The sequence below is a fragment of the Microtus oregoni genome, unplaced genomic scaffold (genome assembly GCF_018167655.1).
Source record: "Microtus oregoni isolate MIOR12 unplaced genomic scaffold, Mior012 000001F_ref0000356, whole genome shotgun sequence".
Lineage (NCBI taxonomy): Eukaryota > Metazoa > Chordata > Mammalia > Rodentia > Cricetidae > Microtus > Microtus oregoni.
The window spans coordinates 76,899,954-76,927,266 of record NW_024543060.1 but is presented as its reverse complement, the minus strand read 5'-3'; the positions used below and the strand labels follow the sequence as shown (position 1 = coordinate 76,927,266).

The 27,313-nt window shown below is 38.3% G+C and overlaps 1 protein-coding gene across 1 annotated transcript in view; it reads right to left on the bottom strand.

Moving 5' to 3' along the window:
• Window positions 1-1,689: 1,689 nt before the first annotated feature.
• The window catches only part of Tmtc2 (transmembrane O-mannosyltransferase targeting cadherins 2), a 375,422-nt gene continuing 349,798 nt past the window's right edge, over window positions 1,690-27,313 (bottom strand). Inside the window, exon 12 of the mRNA XM_041670971.1 lies at window positions 1,690-4,299. Coding sequence (XP_041526905.1) covers window positions 4,120-4,299 — 180 coding nt within the window. The 3' untranslated portion in view covers window positions 1,690-4,119. The remainder of the gene's footprint in view (window positions 4,300-27,313) is intronic.

The window sequence follows — 27,313 nt, the reverse complement described above, 5'->3', positions numbered from 1 at the left end:
CTTTGCAAAAATAAGCACAAGTTAGCAAAGCTGCATTGCAATTCAGCTCTCTCCCTGTCTCCTTAAAGTATCATATTCCATCCATGCATAACTTCTTTTGCTAGAAATTTTCCTTCATTCATTTTTTTAAATGGTAGGATGCAAATTCAATACTACCATACTGTTATACTACTATAGTATTTAAGTGGAAACCCATATTCTAAAGGTGTATACAAATGAGCTGCCATGATTCTAACACATTAGCTACCCACAGAAACCGTTTCTCCCCTTGCATTAGGAAGAATATTCAAGACTTAATGCATTTCCTTTCTTTTCACTGGGAAACATATATTATGTGAAAACTGTCATCACTCTGGTGAAATACAAATGGAGAATCATGTATTGCCTATATGTGAGCTTTTTACAAGGGGAGCACTGAAAAATATCAAGTAGCTTACGAGTAATTAGTTGGTACTTTCATTTATATATTTTATGGTCTTCTACTCAGCAATAATGTCCTAGGCTGGAGAACAATGCCAGACAGAAAGACGTGGTCTGTGCCTTCAGTAGTTTTGCAGCACAGCTAAACTGATACGTAGATTTACATCAATTGTGCTGGTATGTCATTTACTAATGCTAGAACTCTTAGTAACGGAGTGTTTTTATAGTTATTTGGGTGCAGCTACTAACTAGTTTGGGATAAACCACTTAACTTGTGAGCCTTCTACTCCGGAGGTAGAACGTAAATGGTGGGTGCCAGTTGCTGAGCACTGAATTGTCACAACCTGTTCCCAAGATATTTTCCTTTCATTGTATCTAGTAATTGCCATGATCATTTTCAGTGAGAGAGGTATTGGGAAAGGTGATGAACTAGTTAGAAGAAAGCTGAGAGTTAAAAAAAAAATCTGAGTCCAGTTTCAATACAGTGTCCCAGTGCTGAAAACTATAGACAGGAACGCAGAACAACTTGGGGACAGTCTTGTTGTCATTGAGGGTAGTGACACTGGGCAAGCTAATTGAGGAGAGATGATTGACACCTCTCATGCTGTTTCTTGACCCATAAAACTACAGTGCCTCATACGTCCATTGGGTGCTCAGCTAGTTGACGGTGATGTTTCGAAAGGGCTAGGGGATGCAGCCTTGATGAGGAAGGACATCACTTGGGAAAGGCTTTCAAGTTTTCAAGCTTCTTGCCATTTCTGGTAACCTCCTTCTCTGCTTCTTGCTTGTGTTTGAAGAGGGGAACGATTAAGGTTCTCCTTCTTGCCATTATGCCTACTTCCTGTTGTCATTCACTTGACCACCGTGACATTTATCCTTATGGAACCAGAAGTCAAACACTCTGTTCGTTAAGTTGCCTTAGTCAGAATGTTTTATCAGATCTGAGATTGGGTCCTAGAACTTGTGCATGGTGCCCCTCAGTACAGCTCTAGCTGGTCTGACAGCTGTAGATGGAGGGCCCCTGCACTCACACGCACACAATGCCCCACACAAACACACAAAATATAATATAGATAAATCCTCAAAAGATAAGCAGGGTGGTGCAAGCCACACTTGGGATGTTGCGGGAACAGAATTGCTGCAAGTTTAAGATCAACCTTGAGAAGCCTGTGCTGTGAGACCTTATCTCACACAAAACAAAACACAAGGACTGTCAGAGTTTAAGTGCTGTTGCTATGGAAGAGTCCTAAAGAAGCAATACACAACATATTTGTTAACAAGGCTTTATTGTTCAAAACAAAATTGAAATTCTCTGGCACATAAAACAATCATTTCTACAAAAGGAAAGCCTACAAATCTTGATAATTTATACAAATAACAGTTTTTCAAAAAATAAAATTTTAATTTAGTAAACTTGTCGTGTGCTCTACACTTTTAGCACTGTCTGCAATGATCCACCATAAATCCCTGAGCAGAGACGTTTCGATCATGTTCTAACAACCCAGCCCTCCCCTCCCCGAGTTGGTCAGCTACTAAGTCCAGCCCTGGAGTGAAAAGTGTCAGGGATGTGTAGGTATTAAAGATCCATGCATTTTATGACACAGGCCCAACTGTTAACAACATTGGGAAACTGAGTCATATGGAGTCTGGCTACTGTGCATTCGGTGAACCTAAAGGAACCAAGTGTTGGAGAAAAAGAAATAGTAACGATAAAGACATAAAATGGGAAACTTAGAATAGCACAACAACAACTATTTAAATAAATATAAAATGTTAGACATTGAATTCATCTTTATAGCCTTATATTAAATTCCTTTTTCTTCCTTTTGTCCTAATTGCCAATGCATTAGAAAATGAGACACATACATCAACCCACTATTTTGGTTGACCAAAAGGTTTGCTGTTGTTAATGTTAAATATTATTCTGACACCACAGTGATTTAGTTATAATTTAATTTCTGGCCCTTGAATGAAATGTTTACAAAATAATATACACGTGGTAGGAGGGCCTTCTCATTAATCCCATCAAACATTCTCACTACATTTATCCTTCTCACAAAGAGGCTAATGTCATAGGACTGCTACTTCAGATTCTTTACCCACTGTATTCAGATACATGACACAAGCTATAATATAGGGGGAAATATAGTATTTTTGCATGTCCAGCTTCCCTTTAGTAGAATCTGATCATATGTGTATATATACATGAAGTACGAAAGGGAAGGTGAAAAAAAAACTAATTTTTAGCTGCAAATGACTGGCTTAACAAATCTGTTTTCTTTTTTTTTGTTACTTTGATAGGGTTGGATAATAAATAAATAAATATGTAGGATATATAATAGTTAATTTCTCTACAAAGGAGTTGCTAATGGACTGGTATTCCAGGAATTTAATTTTCTGTAGCAAATTTTAAATGTTAAAGAAATTTTTTTTCTGTTTCATTTCATAGTCTTGTTATAAAATGATCACTGAAATACCTATTATTAGGTAAGGAAATAAAATACTCAGTTTTCTATTGGAAAATAAGAAAAGCATTTGGCAGAAGTCATAGATATATGCAGGTTGATGCTTACTTTATGGCATCTTAAAATAATTTATTTTTGACATCTTTCAGGAAGAGCAAAATACGATAATCGTCCAGGATTTATCTGCATCGCTGTTTGGGCTTATGTTCGGAATCGATGGGCATTTTACACCAGCTCTTTCAAAAACACAACATCATTGACAATAATCCTTATGTACTCACTCTTCATTGACTCATTATAACAACCATTGTCTAGGAAGCACCAAGGACTTTGCCTTCTATAGTTACCATCGGGGACCGGGACTGGAACACTCACAGCATCCCTTTGTTTCAGCCTCAGGGAGTATGTGTATATAGACATTGTAAAAGGTAATTTCAAAAGAACGAACACAATGAGATCTGATGAAAAGTTATGGAGAAAATACTGACGATATAAAAATGAAAATGACTTGGGACACACACCCAAAGCCTCCCTAGGTCCTCTCATACCACCTGTATGAGTTGTTAGCTCATCTCTTCCCGTTCCTTTTGAGACATGGCAAACAAATGGTGTTCAACACTGGGAAGCCTAGGACATTCAAACCATAAAATTTTTAGGTGTATGCATCAAGAAACAGCCGCAGATTCAGACAGATACTGACACAGTATTAAAATCAAAGTTTCATAAGCTTCAAAAATCAATAAGCAGGCTGTCCCAGAGAGGGAAGCCAGCAGCGTAAGGTCAACTGGTGGCCCACTGGGAGTCACACTATGCGTTAATCATCCCCCTTTCACACTTAACCTTAAGAGTCCACGGTGGCTGGATGGGCTCTCTGACCTTCCTCTCACAGTGTTGAAGGAACAATATAGTTCAAAATTCTCTTTCAAAAGCGAACAATGTCTGCAATGAAGATTCTCCCCTCCCTTCGACAAATGCCAAAGATCCTGTTAAGTGCTCTGGTTTATAGTCTACCTACGGGTAACAATTCCACCCTCCAGGAGGGTTCAATGTTTCCCTTTTTGGTGTTAAGGGGCGGTGCCCATGGCAAAGTGGATTCACCCAGCAGCGGCAGTAACCAAGACGACCTCGGTCCCGGACGTAAAGTCCACGGGGAACGTTTATCGCAGCACTGCTGGGAAGTTCTGTCTGTTAATGAAGCCAGCTTTGACAAGCGTAGGCGATGAGTCCTCGTGTGTCAGGTCTTGGAGGTCTTCAAGCCTTGCTTTTCCATGATGTTCCACAGCTTGCGGAGATTGGACTGAGTGATGACATCATCTGGCTTGAGTTGCAGAGCCCTCAAGTAGTTGGCCTCAGCTTTCTGGAGCCGGCCGTTGAGATGGAGTATGGCTCCCAGGTTCATGAGAGCAGCGGGATACTGTAACAAGAGAGAGGAGGTGCGTGATAAAGAGGCCATTTCAAGATCTCCTTCAGGGAAGACAAAAGTCCTCATCCTCTCATGCAGATGATTCCCATGCCTAGAGGCATCCGATGGAAGCAATGTACCAATTTACACAGAGACAGGAAGAACACACATCTTGAAAAAAAGCTGCCATGTCCTTTGCACTTTAAGTAGGACAGTAAGGAAATGTATCTTTTTTTCCTTCTTTAATGGCAAAGCATAGGTAACATTAAAAAGAGTACAATCAGTCAGACTGATTTTTGGGAAAAAAAAAAAAAGACTTTCAGCTTTATCAGGTCATGGTGGTACATCCCGCTAAGTCTATCTATCAGGAGCTGAAGGGCATCCTTGGCTACATTGTGAGAGTTATAGGGTAGCATGAACTACATAAGGCTCTGTTTAAAAACAAATATACATAACTACAATTTCAGATAGAATTGATCTTCTGAAAAAATCCTCAAATACAGGTTAGTGACAGGGTGCTTGAAACTCTAGGTTCAAGTCCCACTACCGCAAGGCAGAAGCAAAGCAAATCAACTAAAAATATACCTCAAAGATGAGACATAAGAACTAGAGGGAAAAGGGAGTATCTATGTCCATGCTGTCTTGTCTCTTCTTGGCTATAATCTAGGCTTTCTGCATATAAACATTAAGCTATGAGATTTGTTAATATTTCCAGAGTGGAAGCCCTGAAAAAACATTTAAATTCAAATTGAACATCTTTCCCAAACCTAGACTAAAATATTTCCTGAGACAAGGCCCTTACATTTCAAAATTGTAAATTATTAGATTTTTCTAATGGTGAATGTTTATATAAATATATCAAAGTAGACAACACAAAAACGAAGTTTAAAAGATGGTATAGGAAAATGTAACTTTTAAAAACAAGTCATTTTTATATTACTTGTTGAAAAGTACTTAAAGAAAACAGAACAAAACAAAACAAAAAGCTTCTTAAGTATTGCTTATACCATGGCAAGTGAAATATAAAACTATCATATAAAAATTGGTAAGAAATTTTTTAAAATAAAAATTATGGTAGCCACAGTTTACTGCAAAGAATTTTGTCTCCAAATTCTCAGATATTAGTTTATTAAAGTACATCATAATGGGAAAATATTTTGCTTGCTATCTACAAAGATAGGGGCTGTTGCCCTGTTTGCATCCAATCCTTAGGAGGTTCTTTCTAATTAAAAGCAAACTTTTTGGCAGCTACATAAATGCATAATTCAAATATCAGATAAACAATGTTTATATGCTACGACTGTGCTTTCATTTTGAAGATACTGTCAACCATTAATTGTCCTTCACTCTGTGCAAAAGCCAAAGATAATTTCCAATCATTTTATGATTTAGTATTTTTACAATGCATGCATTTTTCAGTTGAATTCATCTGACCCTACTGTTGACTGTAAAAACAAATATTTCTGAACCAAATCAACGCTGGGGAGAGTGGAATAGCTCAGCGCAAACAAAGGGGGGAAAAACATGATCATATTTCACATCCAGGAGACCTGGGTTTCAGTTCTTGCTTAACCATTCTGACCGTGGTGAAGCAGCCTAATGCCCCGTGCCCAGTTTTTTGAATGTTGCTAGAAATACATGAAAATAGTAAACGGATACACATGGCAAGATACAGTCACACAGTACGTACTCTGAAAATGTCATGCTCGCTTTCCCTAGTCCATTAAATGCTGTTGGTAATTTTCAGAATTTGACTTCATTGGCTAGAGACTGTCTCTGTACACACATCAAATTCTCCAAAACTCTCAACTGCTAGCATTTTCAAGCTTTCCTACATTCTTTTTTCCTTTCCAAAAATAATATCACAAATATAAGCTATGCTTGACTTTCACCAACCTTTTGGCGAGGATGACTTCATGCTTATGAAGAAAAATACAGATGGTCAGTTTCTAATTTTAAAAGCCAATTCAAGCACACGCAGCTCTAAATTACATGGCGGTGCAAATCTCAACACTGGAAACCAAAATAACTCCGTCTACTGCATCTTCTAAAGGAATGCTGCTATCACAGCAACGTTATAACCTCAAGCTCCTCGAGGCCTGAACACATTTCTGAACTGTATCTCCTCACAGTACTTGGCATGACTATCAATAAACAGCCACTAAACTTTAGTATGCACGTATTCACAGTACCAAATACTAGAGATGCTAAAATAGGGCAGGGGAATCGCTGTTGGGGGCCATTCTTTGCTAACCAGAAGGAGAAGATTCCCAGGAACTGGGCGGAAGATAGTCCTTACTTCCTCAATTACCGTGTTACCAATGTGTCTTTACCTGTAGTGGGTATGCCTCAAACTGCAATACAGGGAGAGTACACAAAACACGCAGGGGCTATGCAGTCAGATAGCCTAGTTCCTATGCCAGCTCTGCCACACGCAAATGCAAATCTAGACAAACTGGGTGTGGTCTTTAGACCTCAATTCTTGTCCATGTGTGATGACAGAAGTATTTGCTTTATCTAGTTCCTAAAGAGATTATACGAGAATAAGATGATAATGCCCTTTGTTCCTTCTTCCCCCACTTTGCCTTATCATTTCAATACTGCAAACCAAAATCTCCTTCCAAGTGCCCCTGAACAACATGCACCAAGGGTTCCTGACTGCCCGTGCCTATATTAACTTCCTAGTCTTTTTTGAGGTTGTTCCTCTAAGAGACAGAAATGAAAATCACTGGGGATGCACGCCACCCAAGCTACACACATATACTGTATTATTATTTACAAACTACAGTCCATGATTTCTTCTCTCCTATGGAATTACCTTCCTGCCATCAGTTGATGAATAAATATTAGTATTTAGTATTATTCTAAGGAAACACAATAAGGAAGTTAAATTTGTTTGATGAATGATTCTTAAATGCTAATTACAATGATGATTTCACAACAAATTTAATTTGTTATCTCACAACCATAGCATGTTACTCAGTAAATAAAAATAATCATAAATCTATGTTAGGAAGTTAATATGCGATGTTAGATCAAGGAAAGTCATTTAATATGTTAATTGTTTTCCTTAAAGAGTAAAAATATCTATAAACTAGGCATGTGTATGATATGAGATTTCTCTCTGTATACCATTGGTTAATAAAGAAGCTTCTTTTGGGGAGTGGCTTAACAAAATATAGCCAGCCTAAAAGAAATATATAGAGAGAGAATAGGCAGAGTCAGTGAGACTCCATGGAGCCGCCATAGAAAAAAGACGCGAGCCATCAGCTGAAACCTTGCTGGTAGAGTAGGCCATGACCCTCGTGGTAAAATTCAAAATAATAAAAATGGGTTAACCAAAGATCTAAGAGCTAGCTAACAATACGCTTGTTATTGTAATTGGCCAAACATCATTTTAATTAATATAGTTTCCTCCTACTACGTGTGCACATTTAAGAGCATCCATAGTTTAAGAGGTTGCATATTTAGTTATAATCATAACATTTTGTAATGGATGTAAATGCCTATTTTAACAAGAAAATGACTTGAGAAATCAAAAAACCTGTATAAAATACTGCATGAGTCATCGTATGATTTATCTGGTTAAATGATAAAATGTGATTGAAGTAATGGATATTGGCACCCTACGTAACAGCTTCCAAAGTGTCAACAGTGATTTGAACATAATTTTATGCTTTGCTAAAATCATAAAAATAACATATACATAATAGTGCTTTATCTCCGATGACAATTGGCTTATTTTCCCAAGGCTGTCATGTGTCTCCCTCCAGAGTGGTGGCTATTGTGGCTTAATGCATGCCCACTGTCCTGAGGAACTTCTGGTCTTCTAGCCATAAAACTGAGTTCAGAGAGTAGTCTTGGCAGCACTTCAATGCTGGACAGAAAATCAGAATTGTTGACCCTACCTACCGAGTCAGAATGCGAGTTTTAACTAGCTCCTAAGGTTCTTTTATTCCCATTAACAGGCGAGGAGCACCGTCATCAAGGTCACTTCCAGATCAAAGATGCTATCATTTTACAGCGCTTACAAAGAAATTGCTTAGAGGGGGTATATCATTTAGAACAAAGTATATAAGATCATGGATCTATCCCCTTGTAAAGTAGAATTCTCCTTTTAGTTGTGTAATTATTTGAGACAGTAAACGTTCAAAATGAAATTTTATTAACAGAGCTGTAAATGATTAAATGCAAGGAGACAGAAAGAGGACACAGCGTGTGACGGGTGTCTAAACAGCCTGCAAGACTCTTGGGCTGTGAGAGCAAATGCAAGACTTTCGGGTGGCAGTCCATCTTATTACATTCTGGGGGCTTTGCTTTGTGCCAGCTGCAGCTCATGGGTTGGGGATGAGACACACAACCACAAGTGCCAACGTCTTCCCCTCACACACATGGTCTTTATTGAACACAGCCGTTGAAATTTTCAGCGTGTTAACCATGGCAGGCAGCAGCTTACGACCCTGTAACACAGGGCTCCTGGCTTAATACAACAAATGAGGCCACCTCCTTCTTCACAGGCTAGAACAGAGAACCAGGTCTCGCTTGCTTCCTTGAAGTGGGCAGATGCTTTACATCAAATGGGATGACTGGCAGCCATGTGGAGGCAGCATATGACGTCTTTCCCAAGTCTCTAGAGAGCTGTGCCTTGTTATTTTACTGTGGTCCTTGGCTTGATTCTCTAACGTTGGAGGAGGAAATTAAAATGACTGACATCTACTGGGATCAGAGAGAGTAAAGACACTAAGATTATGGAGGTCTGATTATAGCCCAAAATCTTTGAGACCTGCAAAAACTCAAAGAGTATTTGGGAGCATGAGGTAATTTTTTTCTATTATTAGTGTATTTCATAATGTCGTATAGAAACTTCTGATGGAAGAGTACTAGTGACTGAAGTGGGTGCAGAGTTGGAAATTCTGGATTCTCTTGGAAACAGGACTAAGATAGATAAGTTTGGAGGGACCTTGGAGGGTCCAGAGGGAGGAAAAGGCTAGGCATTATACATCCCCTTAGACCCCGAGGCTACTCCTATCTCACAAGAAAAGCTACGGGAGGGTGGAAACAGAGCACAGTACCCAACATTTCTACCTACTAAATGCTTTTATTTCCAATCTGTTTGATTAATTCATTTCCAGAGAAATCTGCTCATGTTGCTGAAATTATAGCATTGTATATTTACTGTTGTGCGAGCTAGATAATATTTGAAAGGGAAAGTCTGACATCAGCATGACCTCTTCCTAACCCATATACTATGCATTAGAGGAATGTTTCCAAAATACCCACCTTCATCTTTCCTTCTGAATATGACTGACAAACAAATTTATATACTAAACGTTATTAATGCATTCTCACTCCCTTTTAAAATAGTCACCAAATAACTCAAAGGTGCCATTCAATGTATTCGGTTGAAATTGCTTACTCAATGGAATTGACAAGAGAAATGAGTGTACCATGATGCTTAAAAATTATTGGCATAAACAGTAATAAAAATATGGAAAGAGAACTCTTGTGTAAGTTTTTATATACATCATACATTTAATAAATATTTACTGATTATTTTTAATATACGTCTTGCTTAAAAGCATAATGTACTGAAATAATACAAAAGACATTAGATTTCTCAGTCCAGGACATATTGTTCTTCCTGATATGACCAACTGGAGTGCTTAATGGTCTAATATAAAACCAGAATCCTGAGCACACCGCCCTTGAATCACTGTCTCCTGAGCCTACTAGGTACATGAGCGTATCATATTCAATTGTTAAATTTTGGTAACTTGACCTTAAATATCTCTTAAAACTTTTTCATGGGAGGCTGGGGGTATAAGTCATTAGTAGAGTGTTTGCCTGGCCTTGAGTTAGAAGGTAACATGTACCAGCAAAATAAAAATGAGGAATACTGAGAATTCAAGAACAATTGCAGTGGGTTTTTGATCCTACTGCACGTACTGGCTTTGTGGGAGCCTAGGCAGTTTGAATGCTCACCTTACGAGACCTGGATAGAGGTGGGCAGTCCTTGGGCTTCCCACAGGTCAGGGAACCCTGATTACTCTTCGAGCAGATGAGGGAGGGGGACTTGATCGGGGGAGGGGGGAGGGAAATGGGAAGCGGTTGTGGGGACGAGGCAGAAATCCTTAATAAATAAATAAATTTAAAAAAAAAACAAAAAACAAAAAAATGAGCAAAACAAAAACAAAAAGAAACAACAACAAAAACACAAGGGAAATACTTCCACTTATATCTTTTTCTTTTTTTTTTTCCATCTTGGTTTAAGTCTTAATCATTTTATTCTTTATATATTATCTAATTATTTTTACATAAAATAAACAGATAACTAAACAGATAATGAGTGGCAGAATCAAAGAAGATTCAAGCCATATGTATTTTTTTAAAAAATACATATTTTAAGTATAAAAAATTTTCAAAGGGCATTACAAATACCATGGGCCTACCTAGCAAATAGAACCTTATACATACAACTGAAGGCGCTGTCTATCACAGGATTTTGTGCTGACTTCCTTTCTCTGTGTTGGGACTCTTGTCTAGCTTGAACTTGCACAGGTCTTGGGCATGTTATCAACTGCTGTGAGTCCACATGTGTGCAACTGCACTAATATAGTTGTAAAACAATATTCCATTGTAGTCGTCCACCTCTGGCTTTCATAGTCTTTGTGTGCCCTATTCTGCAATGAACCTTGAGCCTTGAAGGGAAGATGTGTGACACAGATGTGTCCTTAATGGATGAGCATCCCATAGTCTCTCATTCTTTGCACCTTGAACCATTGTAGGTATCTGTGTTAATTGCCATATATTCCAAATAACATTCTGAGGACTGAAAGATGTACTATTTTGTGGATATAATAAATCACTAGGAGTTTAGTTAATAATGTGTATTTAGCAGAATAGTAGCAGATTCTACGGTAGGGTTTATGGCCTGTCTTTGTATGGTTCATGGCCTGCCAATGGTGCTAGATATGTGTTTCATCTTGTGGAATGTGCTTTCAATCTGGTAAAAAAAAAGGGGGGGGGGTGGGAGGATTACTCCCATGATGTTCATGCCACTATTGCACAAATAGGCATATCTTTTCAGGCTAGTTGCTACTGTAGTTCGTAGAATTTACAGCTAGGTAAGACTGATGATTATCTTTTTCTCAGTGGCATGCATAGGACATTCCAGGCCATGAAAGCTAGCCAGTAAGGACGAAGCTCCCATAAGAGCACCATGGTTTATAAACCAAGTAAGTGGTATATTCAGTAATAGGGTCTTTGTTAAGCTTTGAGAAGTGACCAATAGCATTGGCAGTCTCTTGTAATGTTTTGGGGTCTGTGGGACCTCATTGACAACAATTCCAAAAGAGGTAATGAAACTGGTACTTGGCATTTTTCCAATGTTTTGGTGTCTGGTAGGAACATTATTGACATGTTAGAAGGTTTTTGACAAAGAGCCCAACAATACACATTAACAAAAAAGACAGCGTCATCAACAAATGGTGCTTGTCAAACTGGATAGTTATATGGGGAATAATAAAACTGCATCTTTGACTCATACTGTACAAAACTCAACTTCAAATACATCAAGGACCTCAACATAAGACCTAATACCCTGACTCTGATAGAAGAAGGAAGTAAAGAATATGGTTGAGCTTGGTACAGAAAGAACTTTCTGAACAGGACCCTAATAGTGTAGGTATTATGAACAACAGTTAGCAATATGGTATCTTATAATATTAAGGAGCTTCAGTATAAAGGACAACATCATCAATTGAAGATGCAGCCTATAGAATCGTTGCCAGCTATACATCCAACAGAAGGCTCATTCTATAATCTACAAAAAAACCAAAAAGAACCCTAAATTTCAAGAAAACAACCAAAATAAAATAATGGGGCATGGCACTAAATAATGGATTCTAAAAACAATGAAATACAAATGGTTAGGAAACACTCTTTTAAAAAAAATGCAACATCTTTAGCTATCATGAAAATACAGATTAAAACTATTTAGAGATTTTGTCTTACCCCAATCAGAATGGCTAAGGTAAAAAACTAAAGACAAAACAAAACAAACAGAAACCCCAAATGATGACACATGTTCTCAGGGAATGCTTATTCAGAGCTGAAAGGAGTACAATCTGGTTCACCCCTATGAAAATCAGTGTGATAGTTCTTCAAAAACCAAAAACAGATACATCATATAATTCAGATATACCATCTTTGGTCATGCATATACCTGAAGGATTCTATATACTACTGTAGGGGTGTTTTGCTATCCATGTTCATTTCAGCTCTATTCACAATAGCTATGAATAAAAGCAGCCCAGATGTCCATCAAACAATGGACAACAAAAATATGCTATATTCCCTCAAATGGAATGCCATTATTCAAGTATTAAAGGAAAACAAAATTATAAAATTTTCAGATAAACAGCTGAAGCTGGAAAGATTAATTCTGAATGAAGTCACCTAGCCCCAGAAAAAGAAATGCTGTGTGTTTTTTTCTCATTTGGATCTTCAGATATATATGTTTCATTTGGAATACGCACCAGAGGCCACGGAATTAGTAAAGAGCTATGGAGTGGAGTGGAGACAGAATGCAAGGGTATGCAAAGTTAAATGGAAATAATGGAACAGGAAGGGATAAATTAACACTACATAACTTTGAAAAAAGTCATATGGAAACTAAGATACTTTCTCATTATTTTTTGTTTGCCTTTTTTTGGTTTGGTTTTGTTTAGTTTTTTGAGACAGCATTGCTCAGGCTCCAGGCTTTCCTGGAACTCCTTACGTAGCCATGGCTGGCCCTAAAATCACATTTCTTTTGCTTCTGACTTCCAAGTGCTGATATTACAGCTGTATAGCATCATGTCCTGCTATCAGTGTTTCTCAACTGAAAAATATAGCCAGGAGTGGTGGCTGATATCTGTATATACGGCATTTGGCAAGCTGAGGCAAAGAAATTTTAAGTTAGTATGAGTCACAGGATGAGATCCTGTCTCAAAAAGAAAAAGGTTTTAAAAAGTAAAAAAGTAAATCTACCCTAAACAAATCAGAGACTTCTTGAAACTTGTTCACGTCTGTGTGTATCTGTGGTGTGTATGTGTGTGTGTGTTTGGGGTGTGTGTGTGTGTGTGTTAGGAGGTGAATGATGGTAGAAATCGAAGTAATCATGTAAAAAAATAAAAATCTCAGATCACCATAGAGGGAGAACAATGGCATTGACGACTATAAATAAACTTTATTTATGACCTTTGTCCAATTACCTTGCTATATGGCCTCCCTTTTATATCCATTAAAAAGTAACAGTAAGAAAGTAACTTAGGTTTCAGATGATCAAAATCTTCCTATTCCCCCCTCTAGGGATTGCTTCCATTTCTGCTGGCATCTTGTCCCACTTCTAAACTCTGCCACCCTCACGTGCATCTCCCTCCTTCAGTTTCTCCTCTACCCCACGATGTCTCCCACTTAAACATTTATATTTCTAAAAGAAAGGGGGTGTTTCTGAGGTTTCAATTTGTGCCTATCAGAAAGAATTGAGAACCTTCAGCCCCGGTTTTAAGCAGCCTTTTAAAAATTCAACATTCAAAATGCTTTCTTTCTGGGCTACATGAACTTCTGTTTCTGTTCTGTGCCCCTTAGAGCATCTGTTTCCCGCACAGAGGACTCCTCCAACAATGCCCTTCTTCCTTTCTCTCAGACAAACTGCTCATTAAAACAAACGGAACCAAGCCAGAGAGGACAGCAATGTCTATTGATTGCTTACTTTCAATGTTCCCATAGTGTTGCCTGCATATATTAACTGCAACATTACCACAATGAATTATAGCTGCTTGTTACACACGTCTGTCTTCTTCACCGAAGGGTGAAAAACTCATTGAAATTATTTCAATTGTCTTTATACTGCCGGAGGTAGAGAGTGGAATAAGAATGAAACCCTCCATGAACGCTTGCTGAGATGCCGTATGGTCAAGCAGAAGAAATGGCTGAGCGATAGTCAATTCTATGCCAGTGTCAGTATAATTGGACATGCATTTAATGGGCACCTATATGTCAAGTTCTCTGCTAGACACTAGCTCAGTAATGGACAAAAGAAGCTTTTATTTTAATATTGATGTGGAATTAGTTCATTTTTAGCATACCCTGGTATTTACCACAAAGCAGTAGGAGGTAAATCTGTATTATCTCAATGCTGTCCCTCAAATTTAGGAGGTAGAAAAAACTGCAACCCATGCATTAAAGTAAGTGCTAATAGGGACCACACCAGAAGAATTCAATATCCTCAAGTTTCCATCCTCTTGATGACAAGCGCATCCCTTGGAAGGTAAAAGAAGATGTGTCTAAATGGAGCATAGTAAGAACTGTGAGGGAACTGGAGTGAAAGCCTTTATTACTGGGTACAAGGCTATGAGACAAGATACACTATTTGGCAGCTGTAAGACTATATGTTCAAACTGAGAATTTGTATAAATTTTTGCAATTAATGGGTAGCATCAAAACCATTTTTTTTTTATTTTTTAAAAGCATTTTTGGCAGACCGCTGAGAGTGGAGTTGAAGCTGGACAGTAATCCTAACATATAGGAGTCTGGATTTCAATTAATATGGAGATTAAGCTGACAATAGTGAGAGCTATTATGTTAACCCTTCTGTGACCAAACCAACTTCAGGGGAAAATACCTACGAAGAATGCAATAGGAATGCAATGTACAGATGCTTCCTCATAAAACAGCACGGTGGAAAGAAACCCATAAGCAACTTAGTGCTCTCCGTTCAGAGAGAATAGTTCTCAGAAGTCAAATTTTGAATAAAGCATCAATGAGAAAAAAAAATACCAAATCATAGAGAGAGAAAGGGTAAACAATACCTAAATCCAGCAATGGCGAGGAAGAGCATGACAGATTGTATAAATGATTCATTTTGATTCTCAGTTTCAATGTAGTGTTTGTATTTATGAACTAGCTTTTGAATAAGACAAAACAGATACAGGCTGCCAAGAAGGCATAATGTTGTATTAAGGGAGTCGTTCCAATCCGTCAGTGACACATTTGATCCTGTGTACTCAATCCTTGCTACCTACATCTGCCCCATCCCACGGGGCATAACAGGAATGTTCATTTAACTTTTATGACCGGTGTGATTGCCACAATGTGGCACGCTATTCATTTTGATGGCAGTCAAAATGTCAGCAGCTGTGGCATGGCGGGTGAGCAAACAGACATTGTAATGGGATCATCTCCAAGGTAGCGGTTATCTCTGACTTAACAGTGCACCGCTTAAATTAAGAACCTGACCTCAGAAATTGCCTTTCTCTGGAAAAGATGCTACTTCAGAGTTGCGTTTCCTAATGTCCTTCGTTTCGCAGGGACGTTTTTCACAGGCCATGGCTCTTGCAGCATTTGGAAAATGAAATCAGGGCGCTGTTTGTTTTGATTTGCAGCAAGAACAACGCTCAGGGTAAGAAGCAAAACTACCAAACTTTTCCTCTATGTGACCTTGATTTTAGGCTTGCTTGTTTGTTTGTTCTTGACACATAAATGACGCTTGTCTGCTATGGTTGTTTTCTAAATTTTAATTCCTTCTTCTTTTTATCCCCTCTCCCATCTGCATGAGATTTTCAGTGATGAAGAGCAAAAGTATCGCACAATTCCACAAAACCTTTGAACTAATTTCTTTGCCTATTGGTTTACATAATATAATTGGCTCTACACTATACTCAATAGTCTTAGCATGAAGAGGAAGGAAGAGCATGTGCGTACATTCTTAGTCATAGTTGTATTACAGAGAATGGATTCTAGCTATCCAGCTTGTCTAAATGTGTATATATAGGGAGAGAGCATGAATTTGAATATATGTGATTAAAATGACTGTTCATTCTGATAAATTGGAACTATTCACTAGAATGTTACTAGATGATATTTCAGAAAGACAGTAGAAATTAGTATTTGTATTTAAAATATTTAAGAACTTAGATACCATGAATGGCAGAAGAATTTCACCTTGCTGACATTTTCTATGTAAATTGATCATCTTTACATGTATAAGACAATCGGATGTGTGTGTGCTTGTGGGTGTGTAGGTTTATCACATAGTTTAGACATATCATATTGACATAATCAAAGGCATGCTAGAGTGAGGACTCAACAGATGCCAAAGCAATTCAATCCAGGAAATTAATTGAACCTATACAGATCACTTCTCTAATCCATTCTTATGCTTTCCAACACACTGATATTATGGGAGCTAGTGGAGAGAGGATGGTTTCTGTATTGCAGAAAAGACAGATTTGAACACGACTTATGGTAAATATTCACTGCTTAGAAGTATGGAAGTAAGCATGCCAGTAATTTTAAAATGGCAGATTAAAATGATTAGGCTCACAAACCTTGAAGCTTCCCTAAACTGCCGTAACAGTGTGTCACCCACTCAGTGGCTCTACGTATGCCTCACTGTAATTGGGTTCCAGAAGTCTGACACCAGATTGCTGGTGTCTTCTTCCTGGATGTCCCGGCCATCCTATGGCCTTCCCTGGTGTGTATGCACAGAGAAGACGTGGGGAGATTCCTCATGTCCAGTTTTAGAAGGGCTTTATTCTCTCAGAGGCTGTCATATGTCCAATGACGCCAGGATTCGACTTTCAGCATATTCATATGTGTTCAGTAGACAAACAAATACTGAGTTCGTAACAGGCAGGCAGCATAACCCCTCCCCCTATTACACAGCAGACACAGACTACGATGTGAACACACAGATTAGTTTGGGGTGAGGCTTAGTCAGAATACTCACATTTCATTACGACGTAAGAAGGCAGCGAGTGTCTACTGACCAAACAAACATAAAGAAACACACTATCCTGAGCCAGCTAACCACACCTTTCATGCCCACAGCAAGCGGAACATCCTTCTCTTACACTAAATAACGATGACCAGATAAAACATCAACAAACTGGAGTCAAGCAATCCCTCCACAAACTAGAATTGCTGGGTTAAAAGTAAAACACGAACACTTCCTGAAGCACGGTATTCTATTTACACTTTTATAGGGCCAGAGCTTTGTTGATACACCCTGGGAAAATGGCAGTGCAAAAGTCTTTACACACCACTTCAGAAAATATTCCACCAGGACACACCCATCACGGTAAAGCCATGCCTCGCTCCAAGCCATTACAGTTGCCAAGGTATCGCACCTGCTATAGATGTAAAATAAACAAAGGGAATTTGTGCGTTTACACTCATGGCACACCAAGGGGTGCTGAGTAGCCCAAGTTCTCCCATGCTCAGTAATGAGTCAAGTACCACTAGGATCTCTCCAACCTGTGCATATTCTGCAAAGTCAGTGTCTGGAACGGCTCTAACCTGACGGTATCAATCATCTCCTAAATACGGCATGTCCAGCCAGCTTTGCTTCTCCATAGATAAGATTCTAATAACTGATTCAAGGACCCATTTCTCTTCCATGTTCACATATAATACAGATTTTTGCAATGTTTTTGCATAGTCCGCCTAACAATGTCTCATTGCTTCTCTATTTGGAAAACTCAAGGCTTTCTTTTCAGCCTCTCTTTCTTGGTTTAATCTGTTAATATTAAAAAAAGGAAAAGAAAAAGGAAGCAAGCAAGCAAATAACTAGCTCTCCATGAGGCTGTCACGCATGCCCAATGTCCTAGCACTTACTAGCTTGAAAGACATTGACTTAAGACCCATATGCATTAATCCTCTCCAATAACAACCAAAATGAAACTTGAAATGGAAGGCAGGTACGACTAAATCCTTTCAGACTTCATTAGGAACTTTCCTCTGGTTTATCTGACTCCCTTCAGATACATTTTCTATACCAATTTAGGGGACCTTAATGATTATGAAAGTATGTGTCAAATACATTGCATGTAATACATTCCTACCCTCTGAAAAAAGTAATTTTGTGTGCACAGTGTAACAACCTGAGGTCTGACATCTGACCTTGCTAACACTCCGCTACTTATCATTGCTACCTGTGATTCATGCCTGAGCAATCAAAACAAAAAGGGCTTCTCCAGAATTATAAGAAGGCATATCTTTCCAGTTCCTTTATGTAAGAAACCAGAGACATGATAATTTTGTGCTGCTATGTACTAGTTATTTTTGAGACAAAGAACCTTATGACTGCTCCACTAGTTATCTAATTAAATTGTAGGACATTTATGTCATAAATGTTTAATGTCCATTGCGTACAATAATTAAATCTAATTTCAGTGTCTTGAAATGGCTCAAAGAAATTAAGCTATGCTCCAATGCCTGTAATTTGATACTTTTATTTCATGTAGTCAAAAATATAAGTTTAAGAACTTTGCTCACTTTTTGGATCACCCAAGAGAAGAATTAAATGGTAATTATGAAGGTTACGTTCTTAGAAAATTAATGCTATGTGAGCCTGATCTAGTATATAAGTGGTCTCCAAGAGGATTCAGGGTGGGTGTAGGTCCCCTCAACTCCAGAGATGAGAGGCTTTTACGCATCTCTTGCTACATAGATTAGTGAGAAAAATTTATTTAAGAAAAGAAATTTTATATTTATGAAAAATAAAAAATTAAACAAGAAGGTTACTGAAATTCCTTTTCAGATGGTAAACATTTAAAATCAAGCCTGACTCTGAGTTTCAAAATTATGAGTGTCTCATTGGATGTGGTGCTACATGTTTTTAATCTCAGAGAAGCAGAAGGAAGTAGATCTCTGTGACTTCCAGGTCAGTGCGGTTTACATAGTAAGTGCCAGGCCAGTCAGATACACGGACCCTGTCTCACAAAATGAAATTATGAGTTCTTTTTAACTGTTATAGGCCATTTACAATGTTTCCTTTAAAATTGAATCTGTGCAGCCACTAATTCAATCAATACCCAATTACTGAGCACCTTCTGCTCGATGGAGTCAAACTGTACACAAAGTAACAGATCTGATGGAGCTTATGATCTCCCTCCATGCTTAAATAACATGTGTGAACACCGTAGGTACTGTGATATGTACTGTCTTAGTTAGGGCTTCTATTGAAGATACCATGATCACAGCAACTCTTATAAATGAAAAATATTAAATCGGGGTCACTTATATTTGCAAAGATTTAGTCCATTATCATCATGGAGGGGAGCATGGTGCCATGCAGGCAGACATGGTGCTGGAGAAAGCGGCTATGTGTTGATCTGCAGGCAACAGGAAGTAGCCTGACCCAATGGGCAAGACTTGAGTATATATGAGATCTCAAATCCCACTTATATACTTCCCCCAACAAGACCACACCTAGTCCAGACGCCTCCTAATACTCCTAATAGTGACACTCCCTTTGGGGGTCATTTTCTTCCAAACAGCAATACATACTAAGATTAACAAGTGAATCAAGATGTGCATTTAAGGAAAGAATGGGTGGGAAGGCCATACATTTGTCTGTAAATCTTGGCTGACTCACCCTTGACCTTCAAAACAATTCAAAAGAAGAGTCCATAAGGATATATGAACACCATATCCACAGACGGTTAAGAACCAGCAGTGGATGAAGACTGAGAGGAACCTGAACTGGAACACCCTGAAAATATGGAAGGAACGTGCCGCCAGGAGGAAGCAATAACCATCTGTCAAATGTTTCTCATGGGATAACGAATGTAGAACTGAACATGACTGCATGGGGCAAATGTGTGGTAGGATAGGTTTGAATGAAGAAGTAAAGGCTTGCCTTAAATTGAAGCTGAGAAGTGGTGTGGTTGTTAACTATAGAAAAGAGGTTAAGAGCTATTCTTATTATTTTTACAGGTTTGTACACAGAATATGCTTTAATGGTCATGGAGAAATTGTTACAAAAGGGGAGAAAGGGGGATAAGAAGAAGAGGAGGAAGATGAAGAAGGAGGAGGAGGAGGAAGACACAATGGCTTTGGGAGTGCTGGCCATTACCTACTAATGAAGAGTTTCATTTGTATTAGAAGTATGAGCAGTTTGTAACAGCAAGAGAAAAGTAGCATTAAGGGTACAGATTATCATGATGATTAGAAGTGGTAACAGAAGTTTATGGAAGCTCTCTAGCGACTTCTGAATTTCTAGTAGTAAAGAAAATAAAGTAATAGCTTCTAGTATGACCCTGATGGACTCAGGAGAGAATCTGGAGAATTCTAGGCATGAGAATAAAGTAGAAATAGTTTTCTAAGAAAGTATGAGAAAATACTGGAAAAACTTGTGCGGAAACCTAGATAATTTTCTCATACATATATTAACTTTGCTGCTGTTCTCAGAAGAATCTGATGGTTGCTAGTCAGTGAGTTTTGCTCTCACTATGAGTCACGCCCCATCTTCAGACTACTCGTTTCTGTTAGTAGTAGCCCCTCAAGACACAAGTGGCCAAGCTTTGTTCTCCAGAGAAAAAAAAAGTCTGAGATCAGGCCACAGAATCCAACCAGTCCCTGAGCTTGTCCAAGATCAGGCCACAAAATCCAACCAATCCCAGACCATCCAGAAAAGCTCCACCCTCAAAGAAATCTTATATAAGCCTGCCTCCTGCTTAGTTTTTTGCTGCTTCTCTGCCAAATACTCTCCTATGTCTTTCCCATTGAATCTCCTGTGTGAGCATTGTTTTACAGTGTGATTTTGTGGTTTTGCTTGGCTCCTGGCTGCTAGGATACATTTTCCTTCAAAGCTGTAACACTCACACATTTCACGACCAATATTTTCAACACAGTCACATGTAGCTATATGTTCCTGATAACTGCAGTTTCTGTAGTCCTTAGGGATATGCATATTTTGCTTCTACTGACTCTTGGGAGTATGCTGAAAATATCCATCTTGAAAGTAGAAAAGATTTTCAAAGGAGACTATTATTCTATCATCTACCCAAAGAAAGAGGATCTGTGCTTTCCCGACAAATGTCATTGAAAGGTCATAATGTTTGACAATTAAAAGAGTTGGCTCTGGTAGAACTTTAGGGTGCTGGACACAATAGTAAAAGGTTAGTCAAAAACAGTGAAGGAGCTGTGTCTAAACAAGGGGGAGATTCAGAGGGAATTGGTCTTAAAACATTTTCTAACTCACAGGAAGACTTGGAATAGCAAATACAGATAAGCAACACTAACGGAAACACACAGACAGCTAATAGCATGCTGTGACATCCTCCTGGAATGATGTCCATTTTTGGAAGGACTCTGCTTTATTTAGCTTACAACTGAGAAGCATGATAAACCAACAGTTCATTTATCAGACATATCAAGCAAAAGTTATTTTTTTTCTAACAGAGAAAAGCTGTCCTATGCACAACTGTTTAGTATTTTGACAAAACTACTTCGTGATAATCCAGGGCAATTTCAAGTCGATGCTATAATGTTAGCAGAGCCATTCCAGCTCTTGCCAAGACAAAGTCTAATTCCACCCTTAGAAAATGAGAAGTGATTTGCCTTCCTTTGTCTAGCTTCTTCCTTTATCACTTAGCAGCAAATTATAGAGCAAGGCCTAGTGAGCCCAAACAGCGATGCTTGACAGACTAAATGTATTTGTGTCTTACTTCACTTACGAGAAGGGTTAAAACAGCCTACCTTCCCTGCTGCCAATATTGGTATTTACAGGGTGGAAAGGAACTTGTATGATAGCTTTCATTGGTATGTAGTCAAAGGAAAACTTTCCTTCTATAGATAGACACACCAGCCCACAGCCATCTTTGTACTACAAGGTTCTGCAATTGCAAACATGTCCACAAGCACAGAGAGCTATAGCCAGCAAGAAAGCAAGTTGTGTAGACATACCTGCCAGAACATTCTTGAAATATCTTTATCATATTAATTTACTATCTCCTTTCTACACACAATTTTCCTAGTGAAAGTATCATTGGCCTTAAGCAGTGCATATCATTTTAATTCTCAGGCAATTAGTTAGTCAATATTCACCACATTCAAAGCCATTAGATCTTCTCTTATCATCTGTTGTTAATGGGCTACAAAATTATAATCCATTAATTAAACAACAACGATCTTACATGTGTTCATTCATTACTTTCATATTTCCAAATTATGTATGGTTTTGTGACTAAATCTCATGATTGGCCCTGAGAGATACAGGCCCTGAGAGGGGTTAAGGAAGCTGTTCAAGATAATGTAACTAGTGGGAAGTCTGCCAAGTCCAATGCTCAGCTCTTACAAAATATTTCTTTACCTTTTCTCTCTTTGATAAGTATTCTAATTTATTAAGATAATGATATAGTCACTATAATTTCATCCTCCCCTTTTTTTTTGAGACAAGGTTTCACTGTAGCTTTGGTGCCTGTCCTGGAACTAGCTCTTGTAGACCAGACTGGTCTTGAACTCAGAACTCCATCTGCCTCTGCCTCCTGAGTGCTGGGATTAAAGGCCTGTGTCATCACCATCTGGCCACGATTTCATCTTAACAAGCACTGGTGATGGTTCATAGAGTCTGACATGGCATTTGGGCTGTGTGAACCTCTAATACCCTACACTCATGTTGGGGGTATAAGTTAATGGACAAATGAAGACAGTGAATGAACTGGAAATTTTTTTGTGTGGCTGCAACAACATACCTGGCATAAAATAATTTAAGGATGGGTTTGTTCTGGCTTCCAGTTTGAGGACACACATTTCATTTTGGCGGGGAAGTCATGAGAGCAGGAATTGGAGCACAGCTGATCACACTGCATCAGCAGTCAGCAAGCAGGTGGAAGTAAGAATTGGGACTCAACTCTAAAACCCATGCCCAGTGACCAGCTTTGTCCAGCAGGCTTCATTGCTTGGAGGTTTGACAATATTCCCAAACAGTAGCATCGCCAGGGAACCAGTGTTCAAAATGGGGGACATGTAACATCCAAATCCCAAGAATGAGGCTGATGTGGGATGTCCTTCTGTATATGTGTTGTTTTTATTGGTTAATGAATAAAGCTGTTTCAGCCAATTGCTTAGCAGAGTACAGCCAGGTGGGAAATCCAACCAGATATATACATAGAGAGTAGGTGGAGTCAAGGAGATGCCATGTAGCTGCCAAAGGAGGACATGCCAGAACCATAGGAACTTACCAGGAGGCCACAGCCTTGTGGCGATTCACAGATGGATAGAAATGGGTTAATTTAAAATGTAAGAGCTAGCTAGAGTCATTGGCCAAGTAGTGTTTGAATTACTATAGTTTCTGTGTGATTATTCATGTCTGGACAGCTGGGAAACGAACAAGCAGTCTCCAACTACAGGAAACAAAAGTATTGAGAGATGGCAAAAAATTTTACTTGTATGAATTTTTCATAATTTTTCTCAAAGGAGACTAAACAACATTTGTACTCTATGAAACTATTCCCAATTTAGCCTTTACTGCTTGCTTCATGCACCCTGAAGAGGAAAATAAATCACTACCCATTGAAAGAAACACAAAAGGGATCTTGACAATTTCCTTGCTCTTTTCCAGTATACCCTTAAAATCATCCTGCTTAGACATGTAGAAAGAAAACAACAGCATCCAAGAATATTAAATCAGATAGAAAAAGCCAATTCAATTTCTTCATTAAATGTAAAGTAAGATCACAAACCGTCAAGCTAAATGCTTGTTATTGTAATTCATTTCCCTTAAAAATTTATTTCTCATTTATCAAGTTAGGCAGAGCAAGGATTTTCTCAGAATGTGATCAATGTTGTTTATGGCTTGCTGCTGAACTATGAAGAAAATCGAGATTATAAAAGATGAAACTTGGTATGGCTCAGACACTCCAATATTACAACGAAGACATTGGTAAGTACTCAGAGACATCCAAAGTGTGCTGGTAGGATTGTGCCTGGTTTCAGAGGTTTTCTACAACAACTTCTGTGTTCCTTAGATCTTAGGAGTTTTAATTGCATCCTAGTGCTGTTAATAATTTTAATGAAAAAAAAATTGTGCTCCAGATAGGGAGGATCCAGAATAGTCTCACATTCATCACAGTTTAGAAACACTGCAAAATTCCTTCCACGTTGCCCAACTAACATTGTTATAAGAGAGTGTGTGTTTTTGTGGAAAATAAGAAAGATGCCTGAATGTACAAGGATGTTAATTAACTTATCTGAAAAGCAAAAGAAAATGCTTCCAGAGACACACTATAGCCATGCATGTGAACACAGTCAAAATCTGTTAGAAGGAAAGTTGGTACTCAGGACATCCTAGGGTTTTGTTCCCATTCATTTTCTCACTGTGTGCGTGGTAATTACATTATCATGGCAGCTTCCGAATGTAAATGCAAACCAAGGTAAGGCCGTGAAAACACCTGCCTAGCTTTCTTCAGCATTATGAAAAAAAAAAGTCATAGCACGGGTGTGTAAATAATTCTTAAAACTACACAAGATATGAGACATTGTTTTATGGCACATAATATCAAAGCAGCAGGTATGCCCTTTCAGGTGACATGTATAAGCTTCCAGGTGGTATTTCGTTTTTGGAATAAAATCAGAGGGTGCAAATATCAAGAATATAAACAAGGGCAAGATAACTGGAAAACTGGAAAAATATGTAATATTTACATAATACATATACTATGTGTATATCACATATACAAATAAATATATAACACACATATATTATACATATTACATTTGTATATTACATATTACATGTATTATTTAATTTGCTGGGGGGAATGTACAGAATGTCAGAGAATAACTTCTAAGAGTTGGTGTTCTCTTTCTGTCTTGTGGGGCTCCAGAGACTGAACCCAGGTCATCAGGCTTGGAGCCAAAAGTGCCCTCACAAACTGAGTTATCGGACAAACGTACGTACGTGTGTGTGTATGTGTGCAGATCACTGTATCCACCTATATGTGTATGCACATATGTGTGTTTGAGATGAAGTGGATTTTATTCTGTATGGGCTAGAAACTTCTATGTCATTGAGGAAAATTCAGAACATCTGATCTTCCTGCTTTTATCTGCCATGTTCTAGGATTACGGGTATGTGCCAAAATGCCTAACATAACATTTATTTAAACTTGTGAAAGACACTTCAGTTTTGTGAGTCAAATAAGAACAAGAAGAAAATGTGGGGAAATCTTTTGATTTGTCTTCTTCACTGAAGATATAGAAAGGGTGATGAATACATTTGTATACACACAAACACACACACCCTTTACCCCCAATATACTCATACACACAGAGGGGTGGGGAGAAATATATCTTAGGCATAAAATCCAAAATCTTCATCTGAAAATTAAAGTGTTCTTTCTGGTGATAGAGGAATTTGGACTCTGGGAGAACATAAAATATATCAGTAATAGCATAGGGTATAGAAAGAAGCATATGTTTAGACTTTAGATCTAAACCACACTTATATGTGGAAAGCACAAAGGAAGACATGACAGAATTCTATTATGGCAAAGAGTTAATTCCTATTTATTTGTTTTCCCATGGGGCTGCTTCTTTTTAGTCCAACTTTTCATTTGTGTTACAAACTTTTACCATAAACGCCAAAGAATAGCAGCTATTGTGTAGGGAAAGAAAGGAATTGGGTTTTTAATCAAGAAATTAGAAGCTCCCTTGAAAATAGCTAAGAAAGGAGAATGTCTCATATTTTATTATTTTGCAAAGTAGAAAACTCTGGGGAAAAAAAACAAGTCTTCATAAGAGGATGTTAGTAGCAAGAAAATGCAATTATTATGAAGACAATTTCTTTTTCTCAGTAATGGGAATGGAATCTTCCATTTGGTATGGAAAGGAACGTCCTTAAAGACAAAGACCTTCTCAATAGGCTTCTGTTCTCCCCCGATTAGAGGCAGTTCTGATGTACACAGAGAAGACAAGTGACAAACTGATTCCAAGATGATGTCATCAAGCCACAGTGATGGGCGGAATAGATGGACAGAAGGATAATTAACGGAATAAAAGGGTCAAGAATGTGACATTCCACAGTATTGTGTACTCAATGTGGATTCTAAAAGGTACTGGAAAAGCTGAGTGACAGAGAGACAGATGGAGAAAGACTGACTGATATAAGAAACTTGCAGTTTTAATGGCAGGATAAAAAAAAACAAAAAGTTTAGATGGACAGAAGTTGTAAGCTATTTATAAAAATGTATACAAATTACTATGCAATGGTAAGCTAAAGTGATAAACGGACAGATTAGGGCAAATACCACTGCATGCTATTTTCTGAGTTTTCATTCAGGATATGGTGAACTGCTGAAGAGGAAAAGCATGTTTGAGGCAAGAGCAAGCCTGCTAGAGTGGCTAGAAGACACGTGTGATACCTGATGTGCGGGACCAGGAGGAAGAGATGCTCAGAGGCCAAGGAATGAAGTCACTCATTCTGAATACATCTATATCTTCTCACTAAGAGCAAACCATCTGCCTCGACAACAGAGACTACTGCAGTAGCTCCCTGCCTTCCTGCTTCCAGCTGGTGTCTAACCCATTTTCCAAAGGAGCCTCTCTCTCATGTTGAAATCACTCAAGAAGTTTCTCTCCATACTTATAATAAAATCCAAGGCATTTCTGGCTCAATCATCCTCCCCCATTTCTCTCTCTCTCTCTCTCTCTCTCTCTCTCTCTCTCTCTGTCTCTCTCTGTTTCTCTCTCTCTCTCTCTCTGTCTCTCTCTCTCTTTCTGGCTTCTCTCTCTAGTATACCTTCCCTACATGGTCCAGCTTCCCGTTCCAAACTACTTTCTACTTTGTTTCCAGGCCTCCCTTTTAAATAACTAGAACCTGGTGTTGTTTTACTCAGATTAAATCTCACCTTTTCTGGAGGCCAAAAAATTGATTATTCTATCCAAAGTAAACCTCTTTCTTTATCATATAGATGTATGTACATAAGGATGGATACATGTTAAAAAGAAGTGCTACATATATATGTACAGATAGATGTGTTCATGTTAACAATGTACATACAGATGGATGTAGGTTAGCAAAAGTGATATTTGATTGCACATTTACTTATTTTGAAACAGTTTTATGTCTCTCATGGCCTCATACCTGCTATATAGTAAAGGATGATCTTGAACTTCTGATCCTTCCACCTCCTCCTCCTGAGGGCTGTGGTTACAGGAATATTTTACCATGGTTGAGTTTTACACGGTGGTGGAGATA